At 50.6% G+C, this 25,172-nt stretch overlaps 2 protein-coding genes across 22 annotated transcripts in view; one reads left to right on the forward strand and one right to left on the reverse strand.

Annotated features, from left to right (window-relative positions):
• Positions 1-25,172, reverse strand: part of EPB41L1 (erythrocyte membrane protein band 4.1 like 1) — a 145,203-nt gene that overhangs the window by 61,154 nt on the left and 58,877 nt on the right. For 17 of the 19 annotated variants that reach the window (XM_058433140.1, XM_058433146.1, XM_058433137.1 and 14 more), the window contains 2 exons: positions 3,248-3,438; positions 1,494-1,658 (listed from right to left, as the gene is read on the reverse strand). In XM_058433140.1, coding sequence (XP_058289123.1) covers positions 1,494-1,658; positions 3,248-3,424 — 342 coding nt within the window. In that variant the 5' untranslated portion in view covers positions 3,425-3,438. Of the gene's footprint in view, positions 1-1,493; positions 1,659-3,247; positions 3,439-22,367; positions 22,737-25,172 lie in introns of those variants that run through there. The other 2 variants (XM_032143234.2, XM_058433135.1) reach the window with 2 other exon arrangements.
• LOC116461480 (uncharacterized) lies at positions 21,365-25,123 on the forward strand. Of its 3 annotated transcripts, none has more exons than XM_032143245.2 (4): positions 21,365-21,668; positions 22,010-22,201; positions 23,387-23,527; positions 24,174-25,123. In XM_032143245.2, exons 1-4 carry the CDS (start codon positions 21,366-21,368, stop codon positions 24,276-24,278), a joined length of 741 nt encoding a protein of 246 aa, XP_031999136.2. In that variant the 5' UTR covers position 21,365; the 3' UTR covers positions 24,279-25,123. The 3 variants fall into 3 exon arrangements, with proteins under 3 accessions (XP_031999136.2, XP_031999137.2, XP_031999135.2); XM_032143246.2 differs by having other exon boundaries at positions 24,222-25,123; XM_032143244.2 differs by having other exon boundaries at positions 23,387-25,123.

The following is a 25,172-nucleotide window of genomic DNA, read 5'->3' on the forward strand; positions in this document are numbered from 1 at the left end:
AGGCAGGGACTCTGGAGAGGGAGTGAGACCCCTGTAAGGTTTGGCTGGGCCCTCGGGACCAAGCCTGACAAGGAATTCCTGAACCTGGAGATCATCAGAGAGAGAGGACCTGGCCTCAGTCAAACGCTTTGTGCACTTCTAGGACAGGCAGAAATGGCATCTTGGGGCCCATCAAGGTAGGAGAGAGGACATAGAAGACAGCCCTTTCCTTTGTCTCAGGAGCAGGGAAGGTGAAATCTTTCTATAGACAAAATACATACACAGTCAGGTGCAGTGATTCATGCCTGTAATCCCAGCACTTTGGGAGGCCAAGGCAGGCAGATCACTTGAGGCCAGGAGTTTGAGACCAGCCTGGGCAACATGGTGAAACCCTGTCTCTACTAAAAATACAAAAATTAGCCGGGTATGGTGGCGGGCACCTGTAATCCCAGCTATTCAGGAGGCTGAAGCAGGAGAACTGCTTGAACCTGGGAGTTCAAGGTTGCAGGGAGCCAAGATCGCACCACTGCACTCCAGCCTGGGCAACAGAGCAGGACTCTATCTCAACAACAACAACAACAAAAAAAAAAAAGAAAGAAAGAACGAAAGAAAAAATACATGCACATAAAAACAAAACAAAACAAAACCCTATAGAGAAGAGGGACTCAGCCTCCCAGCGCTCAGGAGTAAGTCACATCCCTAAAGTCAGGGCATGGGAGAGAAAAGGGGGCAGCTCCTATAAATCTCAGTAGCAAGGACACCCTCTGAGCCCTTTCACACACGCGGAGAAGGGCCAAGAATGCTGCCTCGGCAGGGGTAGAACCTCTAAGGGCTCACAGAGGAGGCAAGCGAGAGCTCAGAATTAGGGCGGGAGTCAGAACCTATACAGGAAAAGGAGACCTAAATGTGAGGCCAGGAGGGCCAACCCTAGAAGGAGGCATCTGCTATGTCACCACCATGGGGCAGGGCCATACCACAGTGTTTCTACACAGCCTGGGTGACATCCTCCCAATGGGCCGCCTCCCTGTGATGGGGTGATGGGCTTGCCATAGAACCCTCAGGTGACTAGTTTGTCCTGGAGACTTGAGATGGTGCCCTGGACAGGGATATTCACTAGGAAGGGAGGAGCCCTCTCTCCACCCAGTATATAAAAATGATTCTAATTTAAATGTCAGTCTCTCCTGGGTGAATAGGGGAGCCCAGTCCCCAGGTCTACTGTTTGTAGATCAGCCCTTACATGGTGGCATTCTTGCCAAGGTATAGTCACCCTGCAAAATCTTCCCCTGGTGCCAGCCCTGTACCTCGTCTAATTCTATTTGCAATCATAACCACTCTCTCCAGGCTTTGGTGCCACCATCTGTACAAAGGAGCTCCAAGCCAGGTCATCTCTCTGGACACTGTGGCTGGTCCAGGACTCCTCTGATTTGGCCCAGGCTGGGTACACACAGGAGACTGCCCTGGACCTGAGGCTGGCCGACCGGGGACGGGACATATGGCACTCAGTGCTCCCCTACCTCCACCTCACACTCATACTCGGAGGCATCAAGCAGAGTGACCCGGCAGATGGCACTCTTGTATTTCTTGGCAATCTTCTGGGGCGATTTCTGGGCCTTGCTGGGTGTGGTCCTCTCCGACAGGCCATCGGCCTCACTGTAGTCCTTCTCCTCCATGTCTAGGCTCTGCAGGACCAAGCAAGGGAATAGTTTGCCCAGTGAGTTTTAAGCCATGGCCTTTTATATAAGTAAGAAGCAATATGGAGGCATCTGGGGCCAAGACAGACCCCAGAATGAAAGTCACTGCCATCTGAGACCCACAGGGCAACTAGGGTCTATGGCTGGTGTGTACAGGAGGAGAGCCAGGGCTTCCATGCACAATGGGTGGCCTCATGTGAGGGGTCCCCATCTTCCCTGCAGGCTACTGCTGCCATAGGCATCCTCTGAGGCAGGAGCATCCCATGAAACCAAAGCCAGTGGCCAGAGCTGCCCTGTCTCCCTAGAGCAGCACATGACTCATCACAGCATCCATCTGGTCTCCTTCTTTTTGTCTGTCACTGGATCTAGCAGGAGTCTGGGAGCTGTGGACTGAGTTAAAGGAGAGGAGAAAGGCCAGAGACCTGCCCCGCCGCTGCCCGCCCCGGGTCCTAACTCCACTGCTGACGCCCTCAGTGATCCTGGCCAAGTCCCTGCCCCCTCCAGGCCTGTCATGAATTAAGGAAGGGGTTAATTAGATGACGAGGTGAGTCTGTTGTAGCTTTAGGGCAATGGGTTTTGCTCTGGGGTTACATGGGGCTGGCCAAGCTAGAACAGACAGGTTCAGGGGTAGGAAAATAAATGGAAAGAACTCAGGCTTCAAAATCAGATCTAGATTTGTCTTCACCTCTGTTACTTTATGGCAATGTGACTTTGGATAACTCATTTTATCCTGCTGGTGCTCAGTTTCCCCAAGTGTAAAATGGGGGAGTTAGTAGCTACCCTCTTTAGTCTGAGAGAATAAAATTTTAAAATGACCACAATGGGCCAAGCGTGGTGGCTCACACCTGTAATCCCAGCACTTTGGGAGGCCAAGGTGGGAGGATCACTCGAGCCTAGGAGTTTGAGACCAGTCTAGGCAGCATAGCGAGACCTCATCTCCACTGAAAGTTAAAAAAAAAAAAAAAAAAGTTATGGCCAGGTGCGGTGGCTCACACCTGTAATCCCATCACTTTGGGAGTCCAAGGCAGGTGGATCACCTGAGCTCAGGAGTTTGAGACCAGCCTGGCCAATATGGTGAGACTCTGTCTCTACTAAAAATACAAAAATTAGCCAGGTGTGGTGGCGCATGCCTGTAATCCCAGTTACTAAGGAGGCTGAGGCAGGAGAATTGCTTGAACCCGGGCGGCAGAGGTCGCAGTGAGCCAAGAGTGCAGTGGCACCATTGCACTGGGTGACAGGGCGAGACTCCAAGTCAATAAAAAAAAAAGTTAAAACAATTAGCCAGGTGTGGTGGTGCATGCCTGTTGTCCCTGCTACTCAGGAGGCTGAGGCAGGAGGAATGCTTGAGCCTGGGAGATTGAGGCTGCACTCCAGCCTGGGCAACAGAGTGAGACCTGTCGCAAAAAAGAAAATAAAATAACTACAATGCTCCCAGTACAGTGCTTGGCATGTAACGGGTCACTAACAAATCTTAGTTTCCTTCTTTCCTCCCTCCTGAAAAAATACTGGGGCCCTAAGAACTGGACCTGGAGGATGGTCTGGGCAGGAAAGGGACGCCCATGCTCTCGGGCACACACCTGTTCAGCAGGCCGCGTGTCCTGCTGGGATGGATGCTTCTCATTGGAGATGGCCTCTGGGTGGCCGTGGCCTGCAGGGGTCACAGGGGTGGTCACAGCGGCGGCGGCCTCGGGCTGCTGCGGGGCCTCCTCTTGAGCTTTCTTCACCTCAGAGTCGGGGCCTGTCTCTGTTGTCATGGTGACCAGCACGCCTGCATTGGCATGAAGGAGATCATGTGACAGGGAGGGACAGCAATGGTATGACAGTGAGAGGGGCAGGAACCACACGCAGAGAGAGACAGATGGAGGCAAACGGACAAAGAGTCACAGGGCAAAGGGAGGAGGGAGGGAGAGACAGAGGAAGTGGGGAGGAGGGAGGGTCATGGGAGGTGAGGGGTTAGTGGCCGAGGTCACAGGCACCCCTCCCACCCTGTGTCTGCAGCTCTTCAGGGACTCTAATCTCTGGGCCTTTCATAGGGATGATGAGTCCTTCCAGGGAGCCCTGTTCTGCCAGGAGCACATGGGGCCACCAGTGACCGCCTCCAGGCAGGGCCCAAGCCAGGCTGTCTCTCCAGCCACCTCACCTGGCGCTTGGTAGACCCTCAGCAAAGCTGGATGCACAGAATTTAACTAAAAGAACCCTGGGTTCCAGACCTTTCCAGTGCTGAAGCTGGACACACCTCTTCATGCCCCAAGCTTCAATAATTCCTGCCCTGCTAACTTCACAGAATAGATCCAAAAAGAGAATGACAGGAAGAAACTTGAAACAAAACACAACACAACAAAACAAAAAACCGCACAGCCTTGACAATGTAAAAGTCAAAAGAACAGGCTCAGTCCTCGAGTTGGCCACAAATGAGGCAGTCACTTCACCTCTCTCAGACTCATCCAAAACATGAGCAACGTAGAGAAATGCTTTCTGGGATAAACTATTCTTGTCATTTTCCCCTTTCAGCAGTAAATGAGGAGATTTCAGAGAGTCAAGGACCCATTGCCCAGCTATTCTGCTGGAATAGGCAAGTTACAGAGAGAAAGAGAGAGAGAGAGAGAATGGCATGGTCTCATTTTTATGTTTGAAAAACAAAACAGGCCAGGCGCAGTGGCTCATGCTTGTAATCCTAGCACTTTGGGAGGCCGGGGAGGGCGGATCACCTGAGGTTGGCAGTTCAAGACAACCTGGCCAACATGGTGAAACTCTGTCTCTACCAAAAATACAAAAATTAGCCAGGTGTTGTGGCGCACTTCTGTAATCCCAGCTACTCAGGAGGCTGAGGCAGGAGAATCGCTTGAACCTGGGAGGCGGAGGTTGCAGTAAGCTGAGATTGCACCACTGCACTCTAGCCTGGGCAACAGTGTGAGACTCCTTCTCCAAAAAAAAAAAGAAAAGAAAAAAGAAAAACAAAACAGTAACCTCAACAACATATGTTTGTGTTTGCACACATTTAGTAAAAGGTCTGAAAGGATACTTACCAATGTTAAGAGAGGTTGGTAAGGCAGAAGTGGGTAAAGGAAAATGAAAGAGATCCCGGGGAACCAGGTGACATAAGAGAGAAAACTTCACTTTTCACTTTACATGTTTTGGAACTACTTTTATCTTTTAAAATATGCATACATAGGCCAGGAACAGCGGCTCATGCCTATAATCCCAGGATTTTGGGAGGCCAAGGCAGGCAGATCACCTGAGGTCAGGAGTTCGAGACTAGCCTGGCCAACATGGTGAAACCCCGTCTCTACTAAAAATACAAAAATTAGCTGGATGTGGTGATGCATGCCTGTAATCCCAGCTACTGGGGAGGCTGAAGCAGGAGAATCGCTTGAACCCAGGAGGCAGAGGTTTCACTGAGCCACTGCACTCCAGCCTGGGTGATAGAGTGAGACTCCATCTCAAAAAAATAAAATTAAATTAAAATAAATAAATAAAATATACATATGTACTTTTTTAAACGTACAAGTTGGCTTTTTGGAAAGGTAGGGTGGCGGAGGGGCATCAGATGCACTCATTCCTGCCCCCAATCAACAGATCCTCAAAAAAAAGCTTTGAAGCTAAAACCAGGGAAATAGAAATGAGCAGGAACCCTCACCCCTGAGTCCAGGACCTTCCTCTAAATCTATCATATTACATGAGAGAGATTCAGGCTAGACTGGCACGCCCTCTCCCCTGCACCATCCATCGTGGGAGGCCTCTGATAGACAGACAGACAGACAGACAGACAGACAGACAGACAGACAGACACAGCATCCACCCTGGGCTAGCCAAGTGTTCCAGGTCCCCCGCCCCACACTTCCTTTTCATTTTTCGGTTTTTCTCCCTGCATCTCAGTGGGCATCAGCCTGGCCCAAAGCCAAGAGCACTGGATAAAAAGCCAGGGACCCTGAGCATCCCACTCAGGCACAGGAGAGCTCTGGGGCCCTGAACATCCTCAGCCCCCCACAGAGTGGATAATGGCAGAAAGGCTTTTTACGTGGAGGCTTGGAGTACAGATGAGAGGGTTTGTTGTTACTGATGCTTCTATTAAGAAGGAAGATGAGGAGGAAGGGAAGGCCTGGGTCCCCATCACCTCCTCCACACCCAGAAATGCTTTCCACTCAAGCCACTACTCTGTGCCTTACAGGTATAACTTAAAGCCATAGTTAAATAAAGGCTCTCTGTCACTTACGGGACAATGAGTGCTGACTCCAGGCCAGGATACAAAGCAATGAGAGCTGCTCTAGGGGAGCCCACAGCCTTGGAAGGGTCCAAATGATACCGGTACACCGGGCTAAGGATCTTTTCTGAGCCTGCACTTAAGGATACTGGTCATAATGCCAGATAAGGCCTATAGGCAAGAACCCTTAAAATAACTGCCTGCAAAATAATTTTGCTTAAAAAGAAAAAAAAAAAAAAGCATCACAGACTCATCTGTGTGTTTTCTGCTGTGAGATGCAGAATCCACATGACCCTTCATGGGCCCAGACAGCCAGGAGACACTTCCACTCCTCCCTCTCTGATGGCCTCAATCTGATTTCAGCTCACACTCTCGGAACTTTTCCTGGGCCTGAGGTTTCTTGAAACAGCCAGGAAAGCAACCTTAAATAAATATCCCAGTCTTCCTCTGCCTGGGTCTCCAGCAGAGCCCGCTGGCAGCAAATGCCTGGCACTCCCAGAACGACAGAGAAGAGGAGCTGGATGCCTTTTGAGATAATTTTTGAGATAATTCAATCTACTCCTCTTCCTTTACAGGTGAGACCCAGTGAGCAAAAAAGATGACTGACAGTCATTTCCTCAGAAACCAGGTTTCCCTGGTTCCTCCGCCCACTCTCCTCCCTCCCCAGCCTCCAGACTCCCCAGATCCTAACTCTAGGTCTGCCTTCTCTCCACTGTACTTGGCTGCCTCAAGCAAACCCCAACAGAACCCCCCAAAGGAGAAAGTACTCAGGCTCAGGCTGGACACCAAGGACGTGGCAGGAGCCACCTCTGCATTCCATGGCCAGGGGCTAGTGAGAGAAATGATGGCTTATCCACTCTAGAGAGTTAAAGAAAAAAACGTCAAAAATCATGGAAAAGATTTGAGTAAAAAAGCATGATACACAACAGTTTGTACGGATTAGCTATATGTTAATGAATACACATGCACAGATACAGAAAATTCAGCAAAGTATTAACTATAGTTATTTCTGGGTGGTGGGAAGACAGATTATTATTTTTTCTTCTGTTTAACTGTAGTTCTTGGTTTTGCTACTATACTTGGAGATTCCTTGAATGAGTTTAAGTTAGAGGTCCAAAAAGAAATTTTTCTGAGGCACATGGCTTGGTATGGCAGTATGAGAAGGAGATAAAATCTGTTTAAACCTTTTAAAAATTTATAAATCAAAAATAACATCTTTAAAAAAAATCTATGATGAAACCTTTATTTCACAAATCCAAGGATAACAGCATGGTTCTCTCACTAGGCCACAGAAAGGGAGCCAAGGGCCTGGCCCTGGCTCTGACATAGCTTGTCACGTGGGCATGGTTCCGCCCAGGCCCAGGTGAGCACAGACTGATGGAGCCTGCTGTGCGGCTAGGCCCGGCCAGGCACTGTAGTGGCCCCTGGAGGGAAGCACGTGCTGTTTCCCGAGGAGCTGGCTGCAGTGTGGGAAGAGGATGCTCACCCAGGAAATGGCTAAACACTCATGCAGGAGATGATTTAGATTTGCCATGTATGTTTCAGCCTCTCAGCAGAGTCTGGGGACCTGGTGATATGGACTATAGCCTGGAGTTCCCAAAGGAAGCTTCTAGGGTGGGGAGGTGAAGGTGGAATTAGGTGTTGAAAAAAGGGAGCCATTTAGACAGGAGATGCAGGGAGAGCATTTGAGCTGAGTCACCATGTGGGCAAATGCCCAGAGATGGGAAGAAGGGGGTTGGGCAGGGGATAGAGAGGAGACCTTGACACTCTGGCACTTCAGAGTGAGAAGCCTATAGAGGTGAGCACCAAACAGCCTGGAAGGAGGAACTGGTTGGAGCTTGGGAGGAGTGACGGGGCTGGGAGACTTGCAAGAGTCAGAAGCATCTCTGTGCAGGGGAAGGACAGAGATCCCAACACTAAGCGCTGCTGCCAGCCAGGCTCAGGGCTAGAGACTTCATACAGTCATTCATGGACCTCTTGAAGGGAAGTAGAGCAGGCGGCCCTGTGGCTCAGTGCTTCACAGCACAGGCTTTGGAGTCAGGCAGACCCAGATCCAAAGCCTAGTGCCAATGCTTGCTCACTCTGTGACCTTGGACAAGTGACTTCAATTTTCTGAGCCTGAGTTACCACTTTTTTTTTTTTTTTTTTTTGAGACAGAGTTCTTGCTCTGTCACCTAGACTAGAGTGTAGTGATTTCAGCCCACTGCAACCTCTGCCTCCTGGGTTCAAGCGATTTCTCCTGCCTCAGCCTCCCAAGTAACTGAGATTACAGGTGACCGCCACCGCAGCCAGCCAGTTTTTCTATTTTTAGTACAGACGGGGTTTCACCATCTTGGCCAGGCCGGTCTCGAACTCCTGACTTCGTGATCCACCCGCCTCAGCCTCCCAAAGTGCTAGGATTACAGGCATGAGCCACCATGCCTGGCCCTGAGTTGCCTGTTTTATAAAACAGAGACACTCCTCCCTCCCTCTCAGGATGGCGAAGGAGATTTAGGAAAATAACACAGAGAAAGCCCTTAGTGGCCCGGTGTGGTGGCTCACGCCTGTAATCCCAGTACTTTGGGAGGCCGAGGCGGGCAGATCACAAGGTCAGGAGATAGAGACCATCCTGGCCAACATGGTGAAACCCTGTCTCTACTAAAAACACAAAAATTAGCTGGGCATGGTGGCATGTGCCTGTAATCCCAGCTACTCGGGAGGCTGAGGCAGGAGAATGGCTTGAACTGGGGAGTCGGAGGTTGCAGTGAGCCGAGATCGTGCCACTGCACCCCAGCCTGGCAACAGAGCAAGACTCCATCTAAAAAAAAAAAAAAGCACTTAGCATGGTATATACCCAATAAAACAAGCCTGAGACGTAGGGTCTATAATTACCAGCAGTAATGGGAAGCTGCAGTGAGGAGGGGCCTGAGAACGAGAGTTCAGAAGTGTCCACCCACAACAAATGGAGAAAGAGATGTTTCTAAGAGACAGAGGCCAGCAGGGCCAGACTGATGACACTAACATATGAAAAGCCTAATGCACAGGATTAGAAAAGAGAAAGGTCAGCCAGAGAAGTAAATGCTGACAGCGCCCATACTTGCTCTGTCTAGGGGAAAGGGACCCAGTGAGGCCAGGGATGCTTGCCTGGGCTGGGGCTGGCCCAGCAGACTGTCAGCATCTGAGGCTCTTCAACACCCTAACCACCCTCTGGCTCCTCTAGCTCACCTTCCAGGGTCACTCAGCAGCCTTCTCACCTGTGGCTGTTTATCCAGGTGGCCTGCAGGGAGAGGGTGTCCTAGCCCAGATGAGGCAATATCCACTCAGCCTGGCAGTGAAACCACTCCTTAAAAAATGAATCAACTGATATCCGGTTTATACATCAGGCCCTCTAACCAGGGTTAGCATGAGTCAGCATCTCTGAGTCCAGTAACTTGGATTTGCTCCTTTTCTCCATCACCATTGCAACTGCGTAAATCTAAGCCACTATCAGCTTGTTCCAGGAGAGCTGCCCCAGCCTGCTCCATGGTCTCCCTGTGACCACTTGGGCCCTCCTAGAGTTTACTATCCACAAAGCAGCCATAAGAATCTTTCCAAAACTCTCAATGGACACCCTCTTTATTTATTATTCATTATTATTGTTATTATTATTATTATTATTATTGGAGATGGAGTCTCGCTCTGTGGCCCAGGCTGGAGTGCAGTGGCATGATTTCGGCTCACTATAACCTCCACCTACTGGATTCAAACAATTCTCCTGCCTCAGCCTCCCGAGTAGCTGAGACTACAGGCACCCACCACCATGCCCAGCTAATTTTTGTATTTTTAGTAGAGATGGGGGTTTCACCATGTTGCCCAGGGTGGTCTTGAACTCCTGAGCTCAGGCAATCCGCCCGCCTCGGCCTCCCAAAGTGCTGGGATTACAGGCGTGACCCACCTCGCCCAGCCGGATGCCCTCTTTAAAACCCCCAAGGGCCTCCCATTAAAATAAAACACAAACTCTTTATCAAAGCTACAGACCTCTGTATATGGCTGTTGCCCATCTTTTCGGCATCAGCTCCCACCACTACTGGTCTCCTATTCCCTCCCCACGCTGCCACCATCACCATGAGCCTGTCACATTGGCTTTCCATCTGTTTTTTGACCGTGCAAGGCTTTGGGGCTTTGTCCTTAATGATTGTCTGTAATGTTCCCTCTGCATGGACAGCTTGGCAGCTCCCACCTTCAGATTGTGAATCTGTGTGCCCCTTGACCACCCTGTCTAATTTATTTAGGTCCCTTCCCCTGTTTTTTTGGTTACAGCATGCTAGATTGTTTTGTTTTTGTTTCATTTTGCCATTTTAACCATTGTTAAGGGTAACAATTCAGAGGCATTAATTACATTCACAATGTTGTGCAAAAATCACCACTATCTATTTCCAAAAATTCTTATCACCCCAAACAGAAACTTCGAATCCATTAAGCAAGCATCTGGGTTGGGTGGTTGGTTTTCTTTTTCTTTTTTTTTTGGAGACAGTCTCGTTCTGTTGCCCAGACTGGAGTGCAGTGGCGTGATCTCAGCTCACTGCAACCTCCACCTCCCAGGTTCAAGCAATTCTCCTGCCTCGGCCCCCCCCCAGTAGATGGGACTACAAGCGCACACAGCCACGCCCAGCTAATTATTTTGTATTTTAGTAGAGATTGGGTTTCATCGTGTTGCCCAGGATGGTCTTGAATTCTTGAGCTCAGCCAATCCGCTCACCCTGGCCTCCCAAAGTGCTAGGATTACAGGTGTGAGCCACCACACCTGGCTGGGTGGTTGGTTTTCACAGTAATTATCACAAACTGATCTTCTATCACTGATTGATTTACTATTTCTTTTTATCCCTCCTTCCAAAATGAACTCCATAAAGATAAGAATTTTGTCTCGTTAGCCATTATCCCCAGGGCTCAGCGCAGTTCTTGATAAATAAAAACAACATTATCATTTGTAGTCTGCTATTTGCTAAGCACTGATCTGAGTACTTTACATCAATGAACTCACTTCATCTTCACAATAACCTATAATGGGTAATAGGCAGTCTTATTATCCCTATTTTACAAAAGAAGAAACTGAAGCAGAAAAGTTAAGGAACTTGCCCCAGGTCACACAGCTAGTAAACAGCAGTGCCAGAATTCACATTCAGCAGATTTGGCATCAGATGGAGGGGTAGATGGATAAAAGGTTGAACACATGGATGACTGATGGATAGAACACAAAGAGACAACTTCTAGTTTACCCAACTGAGGATGGAGACCTGGGCTGCATTCACCTTGGGAGCCTTTGTGGCTACCAGCCAGCCTGCCTCTCCTGATGATTTATTTTATCTCAACACCTGATGTTTCCATCCAAAGTCCTGATATTATTCTCCTCATTTTACTAATGAGGATGCACACGCTCAAAGAGGCAAATGGATTTGTCCAAGGTCATAAGGCTGTGGCAGGTATCTCTGACTCCAGAGTTCTTCCCACTGTATGGCATTCCAGCAACCTCAGGGGGCTCACGCTGTACTGATTTCTCCCAGGGTTGGGGCTGGCTAAAGAAAGACTTCCCAAGATTGAAAAGGAAATATACTGGGAAGAGCTGAACTCAGAATCAGGACCACTGCTGCTTCAGTGCTTCCACTTCCGATCTGATCAGCTTTGGGCAGGTCACTTCCTCTTTTTTTTTCTTTTTTCTTTTTTGAGATGGATTCTCGCTCTGTCGCCCAGGCTGGAGTGCAGTAGCACAATCTTGGCTCACTGCAACCTCTGCCTTCCTGGTTCAAGCAATTCTCCTGCCTCAGCCTCCTGAGTAGCTAAGATTACAGGTGCATGCCACCACGCCCAGCTAATTTTTGTATTTTTAGTAGAGACAGGGTTTCACCATGTTGGCCAGGCTGGTCTTGAACTCCTGACCTCAGGTGATCCACCTGCCTTGGCCTCCCAAAGTGCTGGGATTACAAGTGTGAGCCACCACACCCGGCCACTTCCTCTTTCTGAGCATCAGTTTCCTCATGTGTCAAATAGGGATGAGAGACCCCGTCCTCCACATCAGAGGAAGGCCATGGAGATCAAGGCTATTATAGAGAATGGAAGGACTTTGAGATACAAAAGTTAACGTCCTGGGCCAGGCACGGTGGCTCATGCCTGTAATCCCAGCACTTTGGGAGGCCAAGGCAGGTGAATCACTTGAGGCCGGGAGTTCAAGACCAACCTGGCCAACATGGTGAAACTTTGTTCCTAGAAAAAACACAAAAATTAGCCAAGCGTGGTGGTGCGTGCCTGTAATCCCAGCTACCTGGGAGGCTGAGGCAGAAGAATTGCTTGAAACTGGGAGGCAGAGGTTGTAGTGAGCTCGATCGCACCACTGCACTCCAGCCTGGGCAATAGAGTGAGATTCTGTCTCAAAAATAAATTAAGAGCCGGGCGCAGTGGCTCACACCTGTAATCCCAGCACTTTGGGAGGCTGAGGCGGGTGGATCACCTGAGGTCAGGAGTTCGAGATCAGCCTAACCAATATGGTGAAGCCCTATCTCTACTAAAAATACAAAAATTAGCCAGGCATGGTGACATGCTCCTGTAGTCCCAGCTACTCGGGAGGCTGAGACAGGAGAATTGCTTGAACCTGGGCAGCAGAGGTTGCAATGAGCTGAGATCATGCCACTGCACTCCAGCCTGGAGACAGAGCAAGACTCCATCTCAAAAAAATAAAATTAGATAAATAAATAAAAAGTTAATATCCTGCTGGATACAGAGGAGACTATGTTATAGATGCTTATGACATGTACACAAGAAGCATGTCTTTGCATGCATAGGCACAGCAGTGAAACAACATGAGAACACACACAGCCACATGTATCGTGCAAGCAAGGCTGTCTCTTCTAAACCCTGCACACCGATGACACCAAAGACTGTTGCCCAGGTGTTCTTGGAAATTCTGAACCAGGTAAGAGAGGAGATGGGGGGCAGGGGAGGGAGGAGACACCAGAACACCAAGAGACTCCCAGGCAGAAAAAAAGTCTCTTGTTTTGAATGATGTTTTTAAAAATCAGTTACTAAGACAACTCTTTCTTTCTGGGAAGTCAGGGGACATGTCTCTCCCATCTCCCTACAACCATGTCGCCTGGGTTGTTAGTCTCCATGTGCACCCCCAGATCCACGACCTGCTTGAAGAAGCAGGAGGCTGGCCCATTGGACTGTCCCTTGAGCTCCCTTGCCTCCTGGCTTCTGGTTCCATTTGGCCAATAGAAGGCACTGGCAGGGGCCGGGCACAGTGGCTCACGCCTGTAATCCCAGCATTTTGGGAGGCCAAGGTGGGTGGATGACTTGGGGTCAGGAGTTTGAGACCAGCCTGGCCAACAAGGTGAAACGCTGTCTCTACTAAAAATATAAAAATTAACTGGGTGTGGTGGCAGGCGCCTGTAGTCCCAGCTACTAGGGAGGCTGAGGCAGACCTGGGAGGTGGAAGTTGCAGTGAGCCAAGATCATGCTACGGCACTCCAGCCTGGACAACAGAGAGAGACTCTGTCTTAAAAAAAATAATAAAGAAGAAGGCATTGGCAGGAATTCAGAAGGTGGAAGGAGAGAGATCCTAGGTGTATCTTCCCCAATTTCTCTCTCTGTGGTCCTGGTGGTGGCTGAGCCCCTCTGCGACAGCTCCCTGCCCACCTCTACCGGTCACGGAATTCAGGTAACACCACTTCCTCCTGCTCATTCAGGCCGAGAGCTGGTAATGCCTTCTGTCACTGTTAGTTGTGGGTGCCTCACCATCCCGTGTGGGTTCCCCTCACCATGCTCACACCTTTATTAACATCTCCTCAGGTGAAGCATCTGAATAGAATTCTGTTTCCTGTCAGAATCTGACTGATCCACCACCTGATGCTCATTTAGGATAAGGGGAGCCTGAGAAGAAGCAGAATAGGCTAAGAAGTCAAGGAAGGCAAGGGAACCATAAAGGAAGCCCCTTAACCTCTTTGTGCCTCAGTTTCTTCATCTGTAAAGTCATGATGATAAACTTACATACCTCACAGGCTTACTGTGAAAATGGAATCAGATCATGCCTGTAAAACACTAAACACGTACCAGAATATTAGAAATATTTGCTCCAGAAATATTACTCTCCAATTAAGTCCAAAGACTAAAATGTTAACAATAGCCTTCCCTTGGAGAAGGAAATAGGGGCCTTTTTCTCTGTATTTTTCAATTTTCTACTATGAGCATGTATTACTTTCGGAGTCAGAAAAGAAAAAAGAAGAATTACAAGAAAAAAATACCAGAAACAGTGCCTATTAGGGCTTATTCTTTCTCTCACTTGCTGGAGATGATGTGACTTCCCAAGGGGATTTTCCCAGTATGGAACACTCACTTCCTTGAGTGATAATGTCTGCATGGACGTGAATGAAAGGATGGAGGGTACAGGCTGAGAGAGCTGCCTCTGAGACCTCAGGCCACTTTCACAGCCAGGCCAAAAGGATCAAAAAGGGAGCTGGGTCTGCAGTCATCCTGTCTGGTGCTTGGATTTGTACATGGCAGTGGGGAAATGGCAATTTGTCAGAGGCTTGCAGTACCCACGGACACCACTTTAGACCAAACAATGTGAAAAGGCCACCACCCATCAGCCTTGGCTTCTTGCCCAAAAGCTTCATGGGCCACCGGGGAGCCTCAGGCTGATGTGCAGTGGTGGGCTGGGGACCACGTGACAGCACAGAACTGCAGAGTAACAGCATCAAAATGGAGAAATGCGTCCCATCTGGCCCATCTGGCCCATCCTGATGACGCTGCAGAAGGCAGAGAGAGACCTCCCGCTAGCAGGGTATCCTCTGAGAGCCGGGCAACGTGCTGGCTGTCTTTTGGGCTTTATCTTATTTGAGCTGCACAGGGGCCACACGGAGTAGGTGAGCTTATTTCCCAGGCGGCTTAGTGGCCAAGGCCACATGGCTAGTCAGTTTCAAGGAGAGCCAGGACTAGGACTCAAGTCTGCTGGCTCACAGTCCAGTGCTCTCCCCACTCAATGCTGCTACATCCCACGACCTCCAACTTGCTGTAAGCCATATAACCAAAGCTACTGTTGCTCTGGATGTAGAAATAATAACGGCAGTATCAATCCCTCCCACGTGCAGGGCACTTTACAATTTAAAGGATCTTTTTATAATCATTTCGCTTGGACCTCACCAATTAGCCACTGTTGAGAGTGGGCAGGAAACAGCAGTTACAGACATGGGCTTAGGAGCCAGAGCTGGAATCCTGATGCCACAGGCTTGGTGACCTTGGGCAGGTTACTTAACCTCTATTGAGAAGACTATCCCCTGCATCTCCAAGGTGTACAGTGAGAATTAAATGAGATAGGCAGGGTGTGGTGGCTCACGCCTGTAATCTCAGCACTTTGGAAGGCCAAGGTGGGAGGATTGCTTGAGCCCAGGAGTTTAAGAGCAGTCTGGGCAACAGAGAGAGACACTGTCTTTACACTGCGCCACCCCCAAATTAGCCGGGCATGATGGGGTGCACCTGTAGTCCCAGCTACTCAGGAGGCTGAGGCAGGAGGATCACTAGAGCCTGGGAGTTTGAGGTCACAGTGAGCTGTGACTATGCCACTGCACTCCAGCCTAGGTGATAGAGTGACAGGCTGTCTTTAAAAAAACAAGAATAATGGCCAGGCGCAGTGGCTCACGCCTGTAATCCCAGCACTTTGGGAGGCCGAGGCAGGCAGATCACCTGAGGTCAGGAGTTCAAGACCAGCCTGGCCAACACAGTGAAACCCTGTCTCTACTAAAAATACAAAAATTATCCAGGCAGGTGGCACGTGTCTGTGATCCCAGCTACTCGGGAGGCCGAGGCAGGAGAATTGCTTGAACCGGGGAGGTGGAGGTTGCAGTGAGCTGAGATCCTGCCATTGCACTCCAGCCTGGGCAACAGAGCAAGACTCCATCTCAAAAACAAAAACAAAAAAAAACCCAAAAAACAAACAAACAAAAAAATAAGAATAAAATAAAATAAAAAGAAAAAATAAAAAACAGATAATGCACATGAAGCTTGCTCTAGCACAGTATCTGACGTATGGTAGATACTCAGTGGCAGCAACGGCTCTGATCACCACCAGACAGATGGACAAACTGAGGTACAGAGAAGGTAAAAAGCTTGTCCAAGGACAGTCTGGGTGTGGGCAGCTGCACAGCCCAAGCAGCAGCTTAGAGCATCCTAAGAGAATTTGAAAATTTCCTAGGAGAGCTCCATACTGGGTGGGTGAAAGAAGGGGTCTCCCTGGGACATCACCACCTTTTGAGGGTGACAGAGAGATGGCCTCCTCCAAGACCAGTCCCCCCAGGCTCCAGTGAGAAGAGGAGGGAGGGAACAGGAGAAGGAAGAAGCAGCAGACCTTTGAGGGCAACTCTCACGGTCTCATGGTTTCTGACTCCTCTCACTTGATTTTCATTAATTGTCTAAATACTGTTAGAGTTCAGTTAGCGTTACTTAGAATACCGTAAAATTGGAAACAACTTCAAATGTCAATCAACGGGGGCTGGCCAAATTAGCTAGGGTTTATCCATTAAAAATTTAATTATGAAAGTATAACATACCTATTGCAAAAATTTTTGAGATAGATTTTGTATCTACTGACAAAAAAAGATGTCAATGTGTAGTTACATGAAAAATGCAAGTTGTAAAACAATAATGCAATGTATGATCCCATTTTGGTTTGTATGTTTATGTTGGTATAGAAAATATCCTGGAAGGATACACGACACGCTGTTATTAGCTATGACTGGAGAGTAGGATTTGTTTGGGGATCTAAGAGGAGAATATACTTTTTCTCTTTTTTCTTTTTTTTTTTTTTTGTGACGGAGTCTCGCTCTGTCACCCAGGCTGGAGCGCAACGGAGCAATCTCGGCTCACTGCCCTGCAACGTCTGCCTTCCAAGTTCAAGAGATTCTCTTGCCTCAGCCTCCTGAGTAGCTGGGATTACAGGCGCCAGCCACCATGCCCGGCTAACTTTTTGTATTTTTAGTAGAAACGGGGTTTCACCATGTTGGCCGGGCTGTTCTTGAACTCCGGACCTCAGGTGATCCACCCGCCTCAGCCTCCCAGAGTGCTAGGATTATAGGCATGAGCCACCGTACCCGGCCTACACTTCTGAATTATTAGATTTTCCACAAATTTTTTTTTGTAATTAAAACTAAAGAAAAGTAAATATAACAGTAAAGAAATATTTGTTTTTCTGTTTTGTTTACTTCCCATATGCTTGCTGGAACTCCATTTTCTGCCTGTTTTCTTCCAATCTGTATCTATGTTCATACCTAATTTTATACCATTGTAATATGAATACTGATAATCTTATGGGTCTTCTTTCCCATTTAACATTAATTGTATCAGACCATTAATGACATCACATCATGACATCATCATCATCTCCATTAATGTTCATGGATACCCTACTATGTACTAGTTACCATGCCAAGATGTTTACATGCCTTAACTTATTCAATCTTGATGACAACCCTAAAACCAGGTACTTGGACTATCCACATTATAGCTGGGCAAATTGGGGCTTTGAAAGATTAATTAACTTGCCAATGCCTCACAGCTAGTAAAAACAGAAAGAAGACTTAAGCCCTGTTCTATGCAAGTACCACGTCCTCACTGGGAACCTCTCTGTCCTATTCCCCTCGAAGATAGTGAGTGGTTAGTGAGAAGAATGTGGCAAGTAGGGAATAGCAAGAATATGGCAGGCACTATGTCTTACAACTTGAGTGACCTTGATCAAGTCACTTCCCCTCTTGATTAGTTCACTCATTCTTTCATCGGACAAGTATTTGCAAACCACTGAGCAACATGCTGTGATGAAACAATGAATAAAATGCGAACTCTGCCTTCAAGGAGACTGCAGTCTAGTGTCATTCTCTTCAAACACAGAAAGGATCTAGCCCCAGCCCCACCTCTGTCGCAGGGCAGTCATAAGCACAAAATGAATCAAGGATGCAAAAGAGCTTTGCAATTGCACAGCTCCATCCACTGCAAGCAGTTTTTCTGTGGGTGTTCACCACTGCATATTATTTTATCCAGTGGATGTTCCAAAGCTTTCCCAATCATCTTCCTATTGTTGGACACTTAGTCCCAATTTACTGCTATTATAGAGGAAGCTCTGATGGGGATTTATTCAAAAGAAATAATTCAAAGGAAAAACAGGCCAGATGTGCAAAAAAGATGCTACCCAATCTTTCAAATGACTAAAGGGAGACCAGCCCTTCTCAAACTCACCAGGCTTCAAACAGAATTCCTGACCGTGTGGCCTTACCAAGCTCCTCCTTCTCCAACCTGGCGAACCACCCACTACCGGAGGGACACCTTAGTGAGTGCCAATCTTGCTCCCTCCCCAGCCCTCCAAGTCCCCACCGTTAAGGTTTCTCCTGTAAGATCACATCCACCCTCTCCTGTGGATCATACGGTTGCCAAAGGGACCTTCCCAAAACACAGTTCTGTCATGCTCCTCAGCAGACTGAAATCCTGCAAACGTTCCTAGAGCATCCCGGCTCATGTCAAGTCGAAACACCTTGGCCTGACATTTAAGAGAGACAGAAGGGGGAGAGAAGTAATGTTTACTGAGTTCCTGCAATGTGTTAGCATAACACTAGGTGCTTTATGTAACAACCACAACATGGTCCCTATGAGACAGGCATGTTTATCTACATTTTACAAATGAGGAAACTGAGGTTCGGGCCAGCTGAGTGATGTGCCCAAGGCCACATAGCTAATACAATGCACTGCTGTGACTACAGCCTATGTCTGGTGGATTCCAGAGCTCCATCAAAAACCCAAACACAAGGTGACTTTCTGAGTCACCTCCCAGCTCACACTCTGCCACACACACTATCTGTTCCACGTACATTAGACCGCCCACTCTTCTTCAAAGGCATTCCTATTTCCTTCCCCTCTGACCTGGGGAAGTGGGTGCCCTTCCCCCTTCAACCATCAAAATCTGACTTGGCCTTCAGTGCCCAGCTCAAAGGTCCCCGTCTTCTTGAAGCCTCCCCTGAGCACCAATATAGGAATCCATGCTGAGCCTATGCAATAGCACACTCTTTACTTTTAGTGTGTCATGTCTGCATCTCTCCCAGCCAGACTGGGAGGCCTTTGAGGAGAGGGATGCATCTGACTGAGTGACTATTTCAACTTGAACAAAACAGAGTACGGCCTCTGAGAAACTACAGGCTGCCTGGCATGGCCTTCAGGAATATGGCTCTGACCCACACTGCCTAGGTTTGAATCCTGACTCCCCCACAACCTAGCTGTTTGACCTTGAACAACTGTCTAAGCCACAGCTCCATCAATCTGTAAAATGGGAAGAATAATAACTCCTATACCTCATCTACACCTCATAGGGCTTTGTGAAGAATGTATGAGTTGTACATGGAAGCCCTTAAAACTGGGCCTGGCACATAATAAATGCTCAATAAATGTTAGCTGTTACTATTCTGATCTACAAGTCTCCAGCCCACAAAGGAAGCAGTGCCAGCCTGCTCCACCCCCACCCATCCACCAAGGCTCAGCTCCCTGCCAACAGGGCCTCCTCAGCCCAGTCCCCACTGTGGCCTCGGGATGTGTCCAGGGCCAGCCCATCTTCCCTAAAAGCCAATGGGAGCAGGGAGTCTGGTGTTTCCCCACTTCTGGGGGACCCTGGCCAGGAAGGAGAAGCCCAAGGCTAATCCTTCTCTGAGGGCTCCTAGTCAGTACCTATCTACCCCTACCCCTCAGGACTATAGTAATATTCAGTCCACAAAGCCACCCTTGCCTTGCCAGACACACACACACACACCTCACACACCTTTCCACCTGGACCAGCCCTGGCCTACCAATGAATTGCCTGGCTCCACTGGACACCAACCTGGTACTTCCAGACATTGCCCCCAGTAAATGTCATGGTAGAAAGAAGGGCTCTAGACTGAGACCACCCCACACTTTCCAGCTGTGTAACTTCAGTCTGGTGACATAACCTCTCTGAGCCTCAGTTTCTCCTCTGTAAAAAGTGGATAATTAATCGCACCTATCTGATAGGGTTACTGTGAAATGACTCAAAGCACTTCTTGCAGTACGTGGCATACAGTAAGTTTCAATAAATACCATCACTTGGATTGTGTAATCATTGGTATTTATCTCCAGGCAGAGATGATCATCCCCCTCGCCCTTTTTTTTCTTTGAGATAGAGTCTCGCTCTGTCTCCAGGCTGGAGTGCAGTGGCACGATCTCGGCTCACTGCAACCTCCGCCACCTGGGTTCGGGCGATTTTCCTGCCTCAGCCTCCCGAGTTGCTGGGGCTATAGGCGTGCACCGCCACGCCCAGCTAATTTTTGTATTTTTAGTAGAGACAGGGTTTCACCATGTTGGCCCGGATGGTCTTCATCTCTTGAACTTGTGATCTGCCCGCCTCAGCCTCCCAAAGTGCTGGGATTACAGGCGTGTGCCACCGCGCATGCCTGTGTCCCCTTTTAACAAATGGGACAGAGAAGCCCAGAAAGGGGCTCTTAGGGAAGTGCTAACAAGCACCTCCCCCCACATCCTGAAGTCGGAAAACTCTCTCTGTTGCCCCCTGGAGGCTCAGGCCAGAACACCCCTGGGCACCTGGCATCCTCTCAGCTGTATGCACTTCCAAGAGGGTCCAGGGCCACCGTCGGCCCTTTCTCTCAGCCCTGGCCTCTCCTGCTCACCTACTGAGGGGGCAAGGGCTGGGAGGCCAACATAATGCCCCTCCTAAGGGATCAGGTAGACTCAGGCTCCAGGCTACAATGCCTAGCCCCTGGCAGAGTCCTGTCTATAGCACAGCCACCTCAGCAGGGAAGCCAGCATCTGAGCTGCAAGAGCCCCAGAACAAGAGGTGGAAGACCTGGGTACATTAGTGCTGACTCCCCCGTTCAGCTGCTTGGTGACCTTGGCCAAGTTACTCTTACTCTGTAGGCCCCATTCAACCTTTCAATATCGACTGAGTGAGGACTACCTGACCAAGCATTGTTTTCATGCAGGATTCTACGGAAGAAGCTCTTCAAGAAGCTCACAGGGCTGAGCCCAGGAGGACTGGACTGTCACATAGCCCAGGAAGGGCTTTAATAGGAACAATGCCCTCTGTACTGATCTCCTCCAGGACTGCCTTGAGGTGCCCCTGAAATCCCAGGGACTGTGCTCTGCATGCCACAAATACTGTGCCTGGGTTGCCAGGCAGGCATGACCTCAGGCTGGCCAGGAGAAGCCAGCTCCATCCCTGCACGGAGCTGGCAGAGCTTTCCTGGGCCACGGTGGCTCACAGAGGAGGCTGGCACAGGCTGCCTCTGCCGCAGGCTCCATCTGGAGGAATGGGTGGGCAGAGAGGCACACAGCTGCCTCTATTCTCCACACCCTTGCCCGGGACAGGAGGCACTGAGTCTTCCAGGAGCTGCAGAGGGCACCATCCAGGCCCCAGATCTTGACCTGGCTCAACTGCCACTGATTCTGGAAGGCTCCTAATGCTGGGGGGGGGGGTGGGGGGCGGGGTGGGAATGAAGCCAAGCCGCTGGACTCCGCACAGCCCTGGAGAGGTCCTAAATCCGGCCGTCTCACATTCCCACCTTTGGGTGCAGAGGAGGTGCTATGCAGATCCAGAAGTGAATGTGGGAACACGTGGTACTCTCTCCCCCACCAATGCATCCTCAGAGCTCCGAGGGAAAAGCAACGACGATGGCTGGCAGCTGAGGGAGAGACCAGCATCCCCAGAACTCCCTTTTGGTCCTTGTCTAGGCTTCAAGGTCTCCATGGACCACTTTGAGCCATATAGGTCTGCCAGTCAGTGGCCTCTGCACCCAGTAAGTACCCCAGTGGCTGTAGACATTGGTCCCCCATGCCTATCCCTGAGACCCCAGCCTCTCGGGCCCTTGGACCTCCCTAAGTGTGAAGGTGCCAGACACAAGTGGGAAACACAAGCCCTCTCCCTCTGATCAGGGGACAGTCACTGGCCAGGACAATGCCAGGCCAGAACCGCAGAAGTCCTAGAGCTAAGATCCCTGCTAGCAGCTCTGAGGTACTTGGAAGGGAGACGGAAGGGGAGGCAAGCCCAGAGCGGGGAAGGGTCTGTAACCAGAGTGAGGAGAGATGAGGGCAAGGGCTCGCCAGCATCCCAGGCTCCAGCCAAGAACTCCTCCTGCAGCGTCCGAAGCAGGAGAAATCCAAAGAGCCCTTGGCCTCTGGAGGCGGCAGCAGGAGTGCTCTCCGAAAAGAGAGTGGGCCAGCCGGTGGGAGCCCGGCGCCCACCCACCGCTCATCCTACAGCAGGACCAACCCCCCGCCACCCTCCAGCCTCTGGATCCTCTCTCCAGGCCTTGGAGGAGGCTGCAGACCGGTAGGTAGGGAGGAACAGCGAGACCCTCCCCCACACTGGCCAGGGGACCAACAGCCTGAAAACTCAGTTCTCGGCCTCGCCCCCGTTCCTCCCCAGGGCTGGAGGCTGGGCCTAGATGTTGCAAGCCCCCGGCCCCGAGAGCCACCTGATCCCCCCATGTGCCTACCTGGGCCCGGGGGTCCCCATGTCGGGCAGGTTGGGCGAGGGGCGGCCCCCTCGGTTCCTCTGGCAGGCAGGCCGCGGGGCGGGGCGGCGCGGGGTCGCGGCGGGCTCTGCGGAGCAGCCTGTTCGGCGACACCCCCGCCCGCTGATGGATGCCGACTGCAGCAGCGGCGGCGGCGGCGGCGGCTCGGCGTGCGCCGGGGGCTGGGCACGGTGCCCACAGCCCCGGGCCTGGCGCCCGACGCGCGGCCAGCCCCCGCCCCCGCCCCGGCCTCGGAGCCCAGCCCAGGGGCGGCCGCCGCTCGCGCCTGCCTCCCAGCTCGCGGCGGCCCTGCCCCTGCCTCCGCCTCCTCTCTGCCTGTCTCCTCTACCACCACCACCCCGCGCCCCGCCCTCTCTCTCAGACTCCTAGGCCACCTTCTCCCGGTCCCTGCTACACGGGCAGTTCCCAGACCACTGCGGGACTATGCAGCAGGGGGGCCTCTCGAGCGCCCCGGCTGCCCCCACCCTGGTCCTAGCCAGCTCCGGGCCTCCTCGCTCTCGCCAAGCCCTCCTGGGGGCTCAGCAGCGAGAGAGGGAGGGGGAGGAGAGAAGAGGGGGATGGATCCCTGACTCAGAAGGGGTGACTCAGCCTCAGTGGGCCTCCCATCCCACCGGAGCCGGATCCCCTCACCACCCCTGCAGCACAGCGACAGGGCAGAACCCGCCTAGGACTCGGCGTCCTCCCCCACTGGGAGGAGGTATTGCAACTGTCTCCTGGGAATCCTCTGTGCCTCTGAGTGTGTCTAGAGGGTGTCTATGTGTACATTTGTCCACATGTGCCTTGGTGACAATGACAGTAAGTGTAACAGTGAGCCCAGGGACCTATTGGGGATGGGGCCTGTGTACAGGCACGCTTGCTGTATGCGTCTGAGCACAGGCTGAGTGTGCACCTGAGCTCCAGGAAGGGGCAGGGGATGGCCAAGCGGCTTGTGGCAGAGATCATGGCTCAAAACCAAGCTAAGCCATGCTCCTCCCCTCCAGGAGCACTGTTACCCGCTCAAAAAACCAGTCCAACCACTGCAGCACCTCCATCTCACGCAATCCAAAGGTGGGGACCTCAAGCCGCAGAGGACTCTGGGAGGGAGAGGGCCTGGGTTCCAGCCCAGCTCTGCCACTGGCTCAGTAAGTACCCTTGGGCAAGTTGTTCCATGCTCTGGGCCTCATTTGCAAATGATGAAAGGGCTGGACGTTCCTATCTCTAGGGTCGCTAGTTCATGGCGAAGGCATAGAGAGAATGGTGGGTAACCGCAGCATGATCTCCAAAGATTCTGTCCATGGATCCACTGCAATCCATATGACCGCGACCCCCCAGTCACCACCCCCACACCCAGGCATACACAACTATTCATTCATTCTTCACGTCATTCCTAAGTACCTACCATGTGCTGGCCATAGTTCTCCTTACCACAGAATCCACTGCCCTGGGAAGCACAGAGGTCCCAAGCTGGGAAGTAGCCTCGATGTGAGCTGAGCCCTCCATCCTTCCCTGCGTGATTCCCTCAGTATCAGCCTCACCAGTGGGCTCTCCATCTCTGCTTGTCACACACTATAGAGCCAGGCACCTTCCTCCCCCAACTCCTCCCTCCCAGTGTGCTGCTCCATCACGGTGATCTTCTACCCTGGGTCCTCATATGCACTCTAGGGCCTCCAGAGAATGAGGCTATGCCCTCTCCTCAGCACCCTTTAGAGAACTCAAGATACAACTGCGTCCCTTTGTACCATGCCCAAAGTAAGCCTTCTCTTCTCCAACTTAAACCTCCTTCATCAGGTGTCTTTAGACACAGCTTCCGGTGCCTTCACTCCCCCTGCTCACCAGGTTCAGCAGCGGATGAAGAGCAGAGAGCAGAATGAAGCCAGCTCTTCCCAGTCCTAGAGAACAGGACCACCCTCCAGACAGAAGGTGGGAAGACAGACAAATCTGTCCGGGCGGACTGACAGAAGGACCAGTGTCCTGCTTGGCAGCCTTCTGTACAAATCCTGTCCTTTGCCTTTGGACTTCTCATCCCCAGGCCTTTCAAATTCACTTCTTCCCAGGAGTTCCCAAGGGAGACTCACACAGGCCCCTGGGGCTGTGGCCTTGGGCAAGTCACTTTGCCACACAAGGTGCTCTGTTTGAGTTTAGCTCACCACACATTTATTTAAATGAATGAGTGAAAGGACCAATAAAACTCAGGAGTTATACCAGATGAATTTATTGTTTCAGATGCACAGCTGCTAAGAGATTCTTGACTGCCTGCCTTCAAGTATTTTGATTCCAAATAGGCTCAGTCTCCCCTGCTGGCTGAGCCTTCCCAATCGTGGGCTCCCGTGGGCAGGAGGCTCTGGGCTGCATGGCCAAGGCTCTCTCTGTTCCTCTTAGTTCAACTCTCCTTCCCTGGCCGTCTCCCTTTCCTTCCTTCCCCCAGGCTGAAGCCCTCCCCACTCCTCCCCTGGGGCAGGGCCACTTTCCCACCCTCCTCAACCAGATGGAGCCTCTCACTTTCCCAGGAGAATCCAGGCTACACTCCAAAGACCGAGGCAGGATGTTCCCAGACATCATTCTGCATTTATACCCAAAGGGCTCAATTCACTTCAGGTCATTGAGACCACACAGAAAATGAGGCTTCTGCTATTTTCATTATTTTGATTATTATTATTATTCACTAACATTTCTATTAGCACTTTCCAGTTTGCAAAATACTTTTGTGTGTCATCTGGACAGCATCTTGTGAGATAATATCATCCCTCATCTTTTTTTTTTTTTTTTTTTTTTTTTTTTTTTTTTTTT

This window comes from Hylobates moloch, unplaced genomic scaffold (genome assembly GCF_009828535.3).
Source record: "Hylobates moloch isolate HMO894 unplaced genomic scaffold, HMol_V3 SCAFFOLD_21, whole genome shotgun sequence".
In the NCBI taxonomy this organism is placed as follows: domain Eukaryota; kingdom Metazoa; phylum Chordata; class Mammalia; order Primates; family Hylobatidae; genus Hylobates; species Hylobates moloch.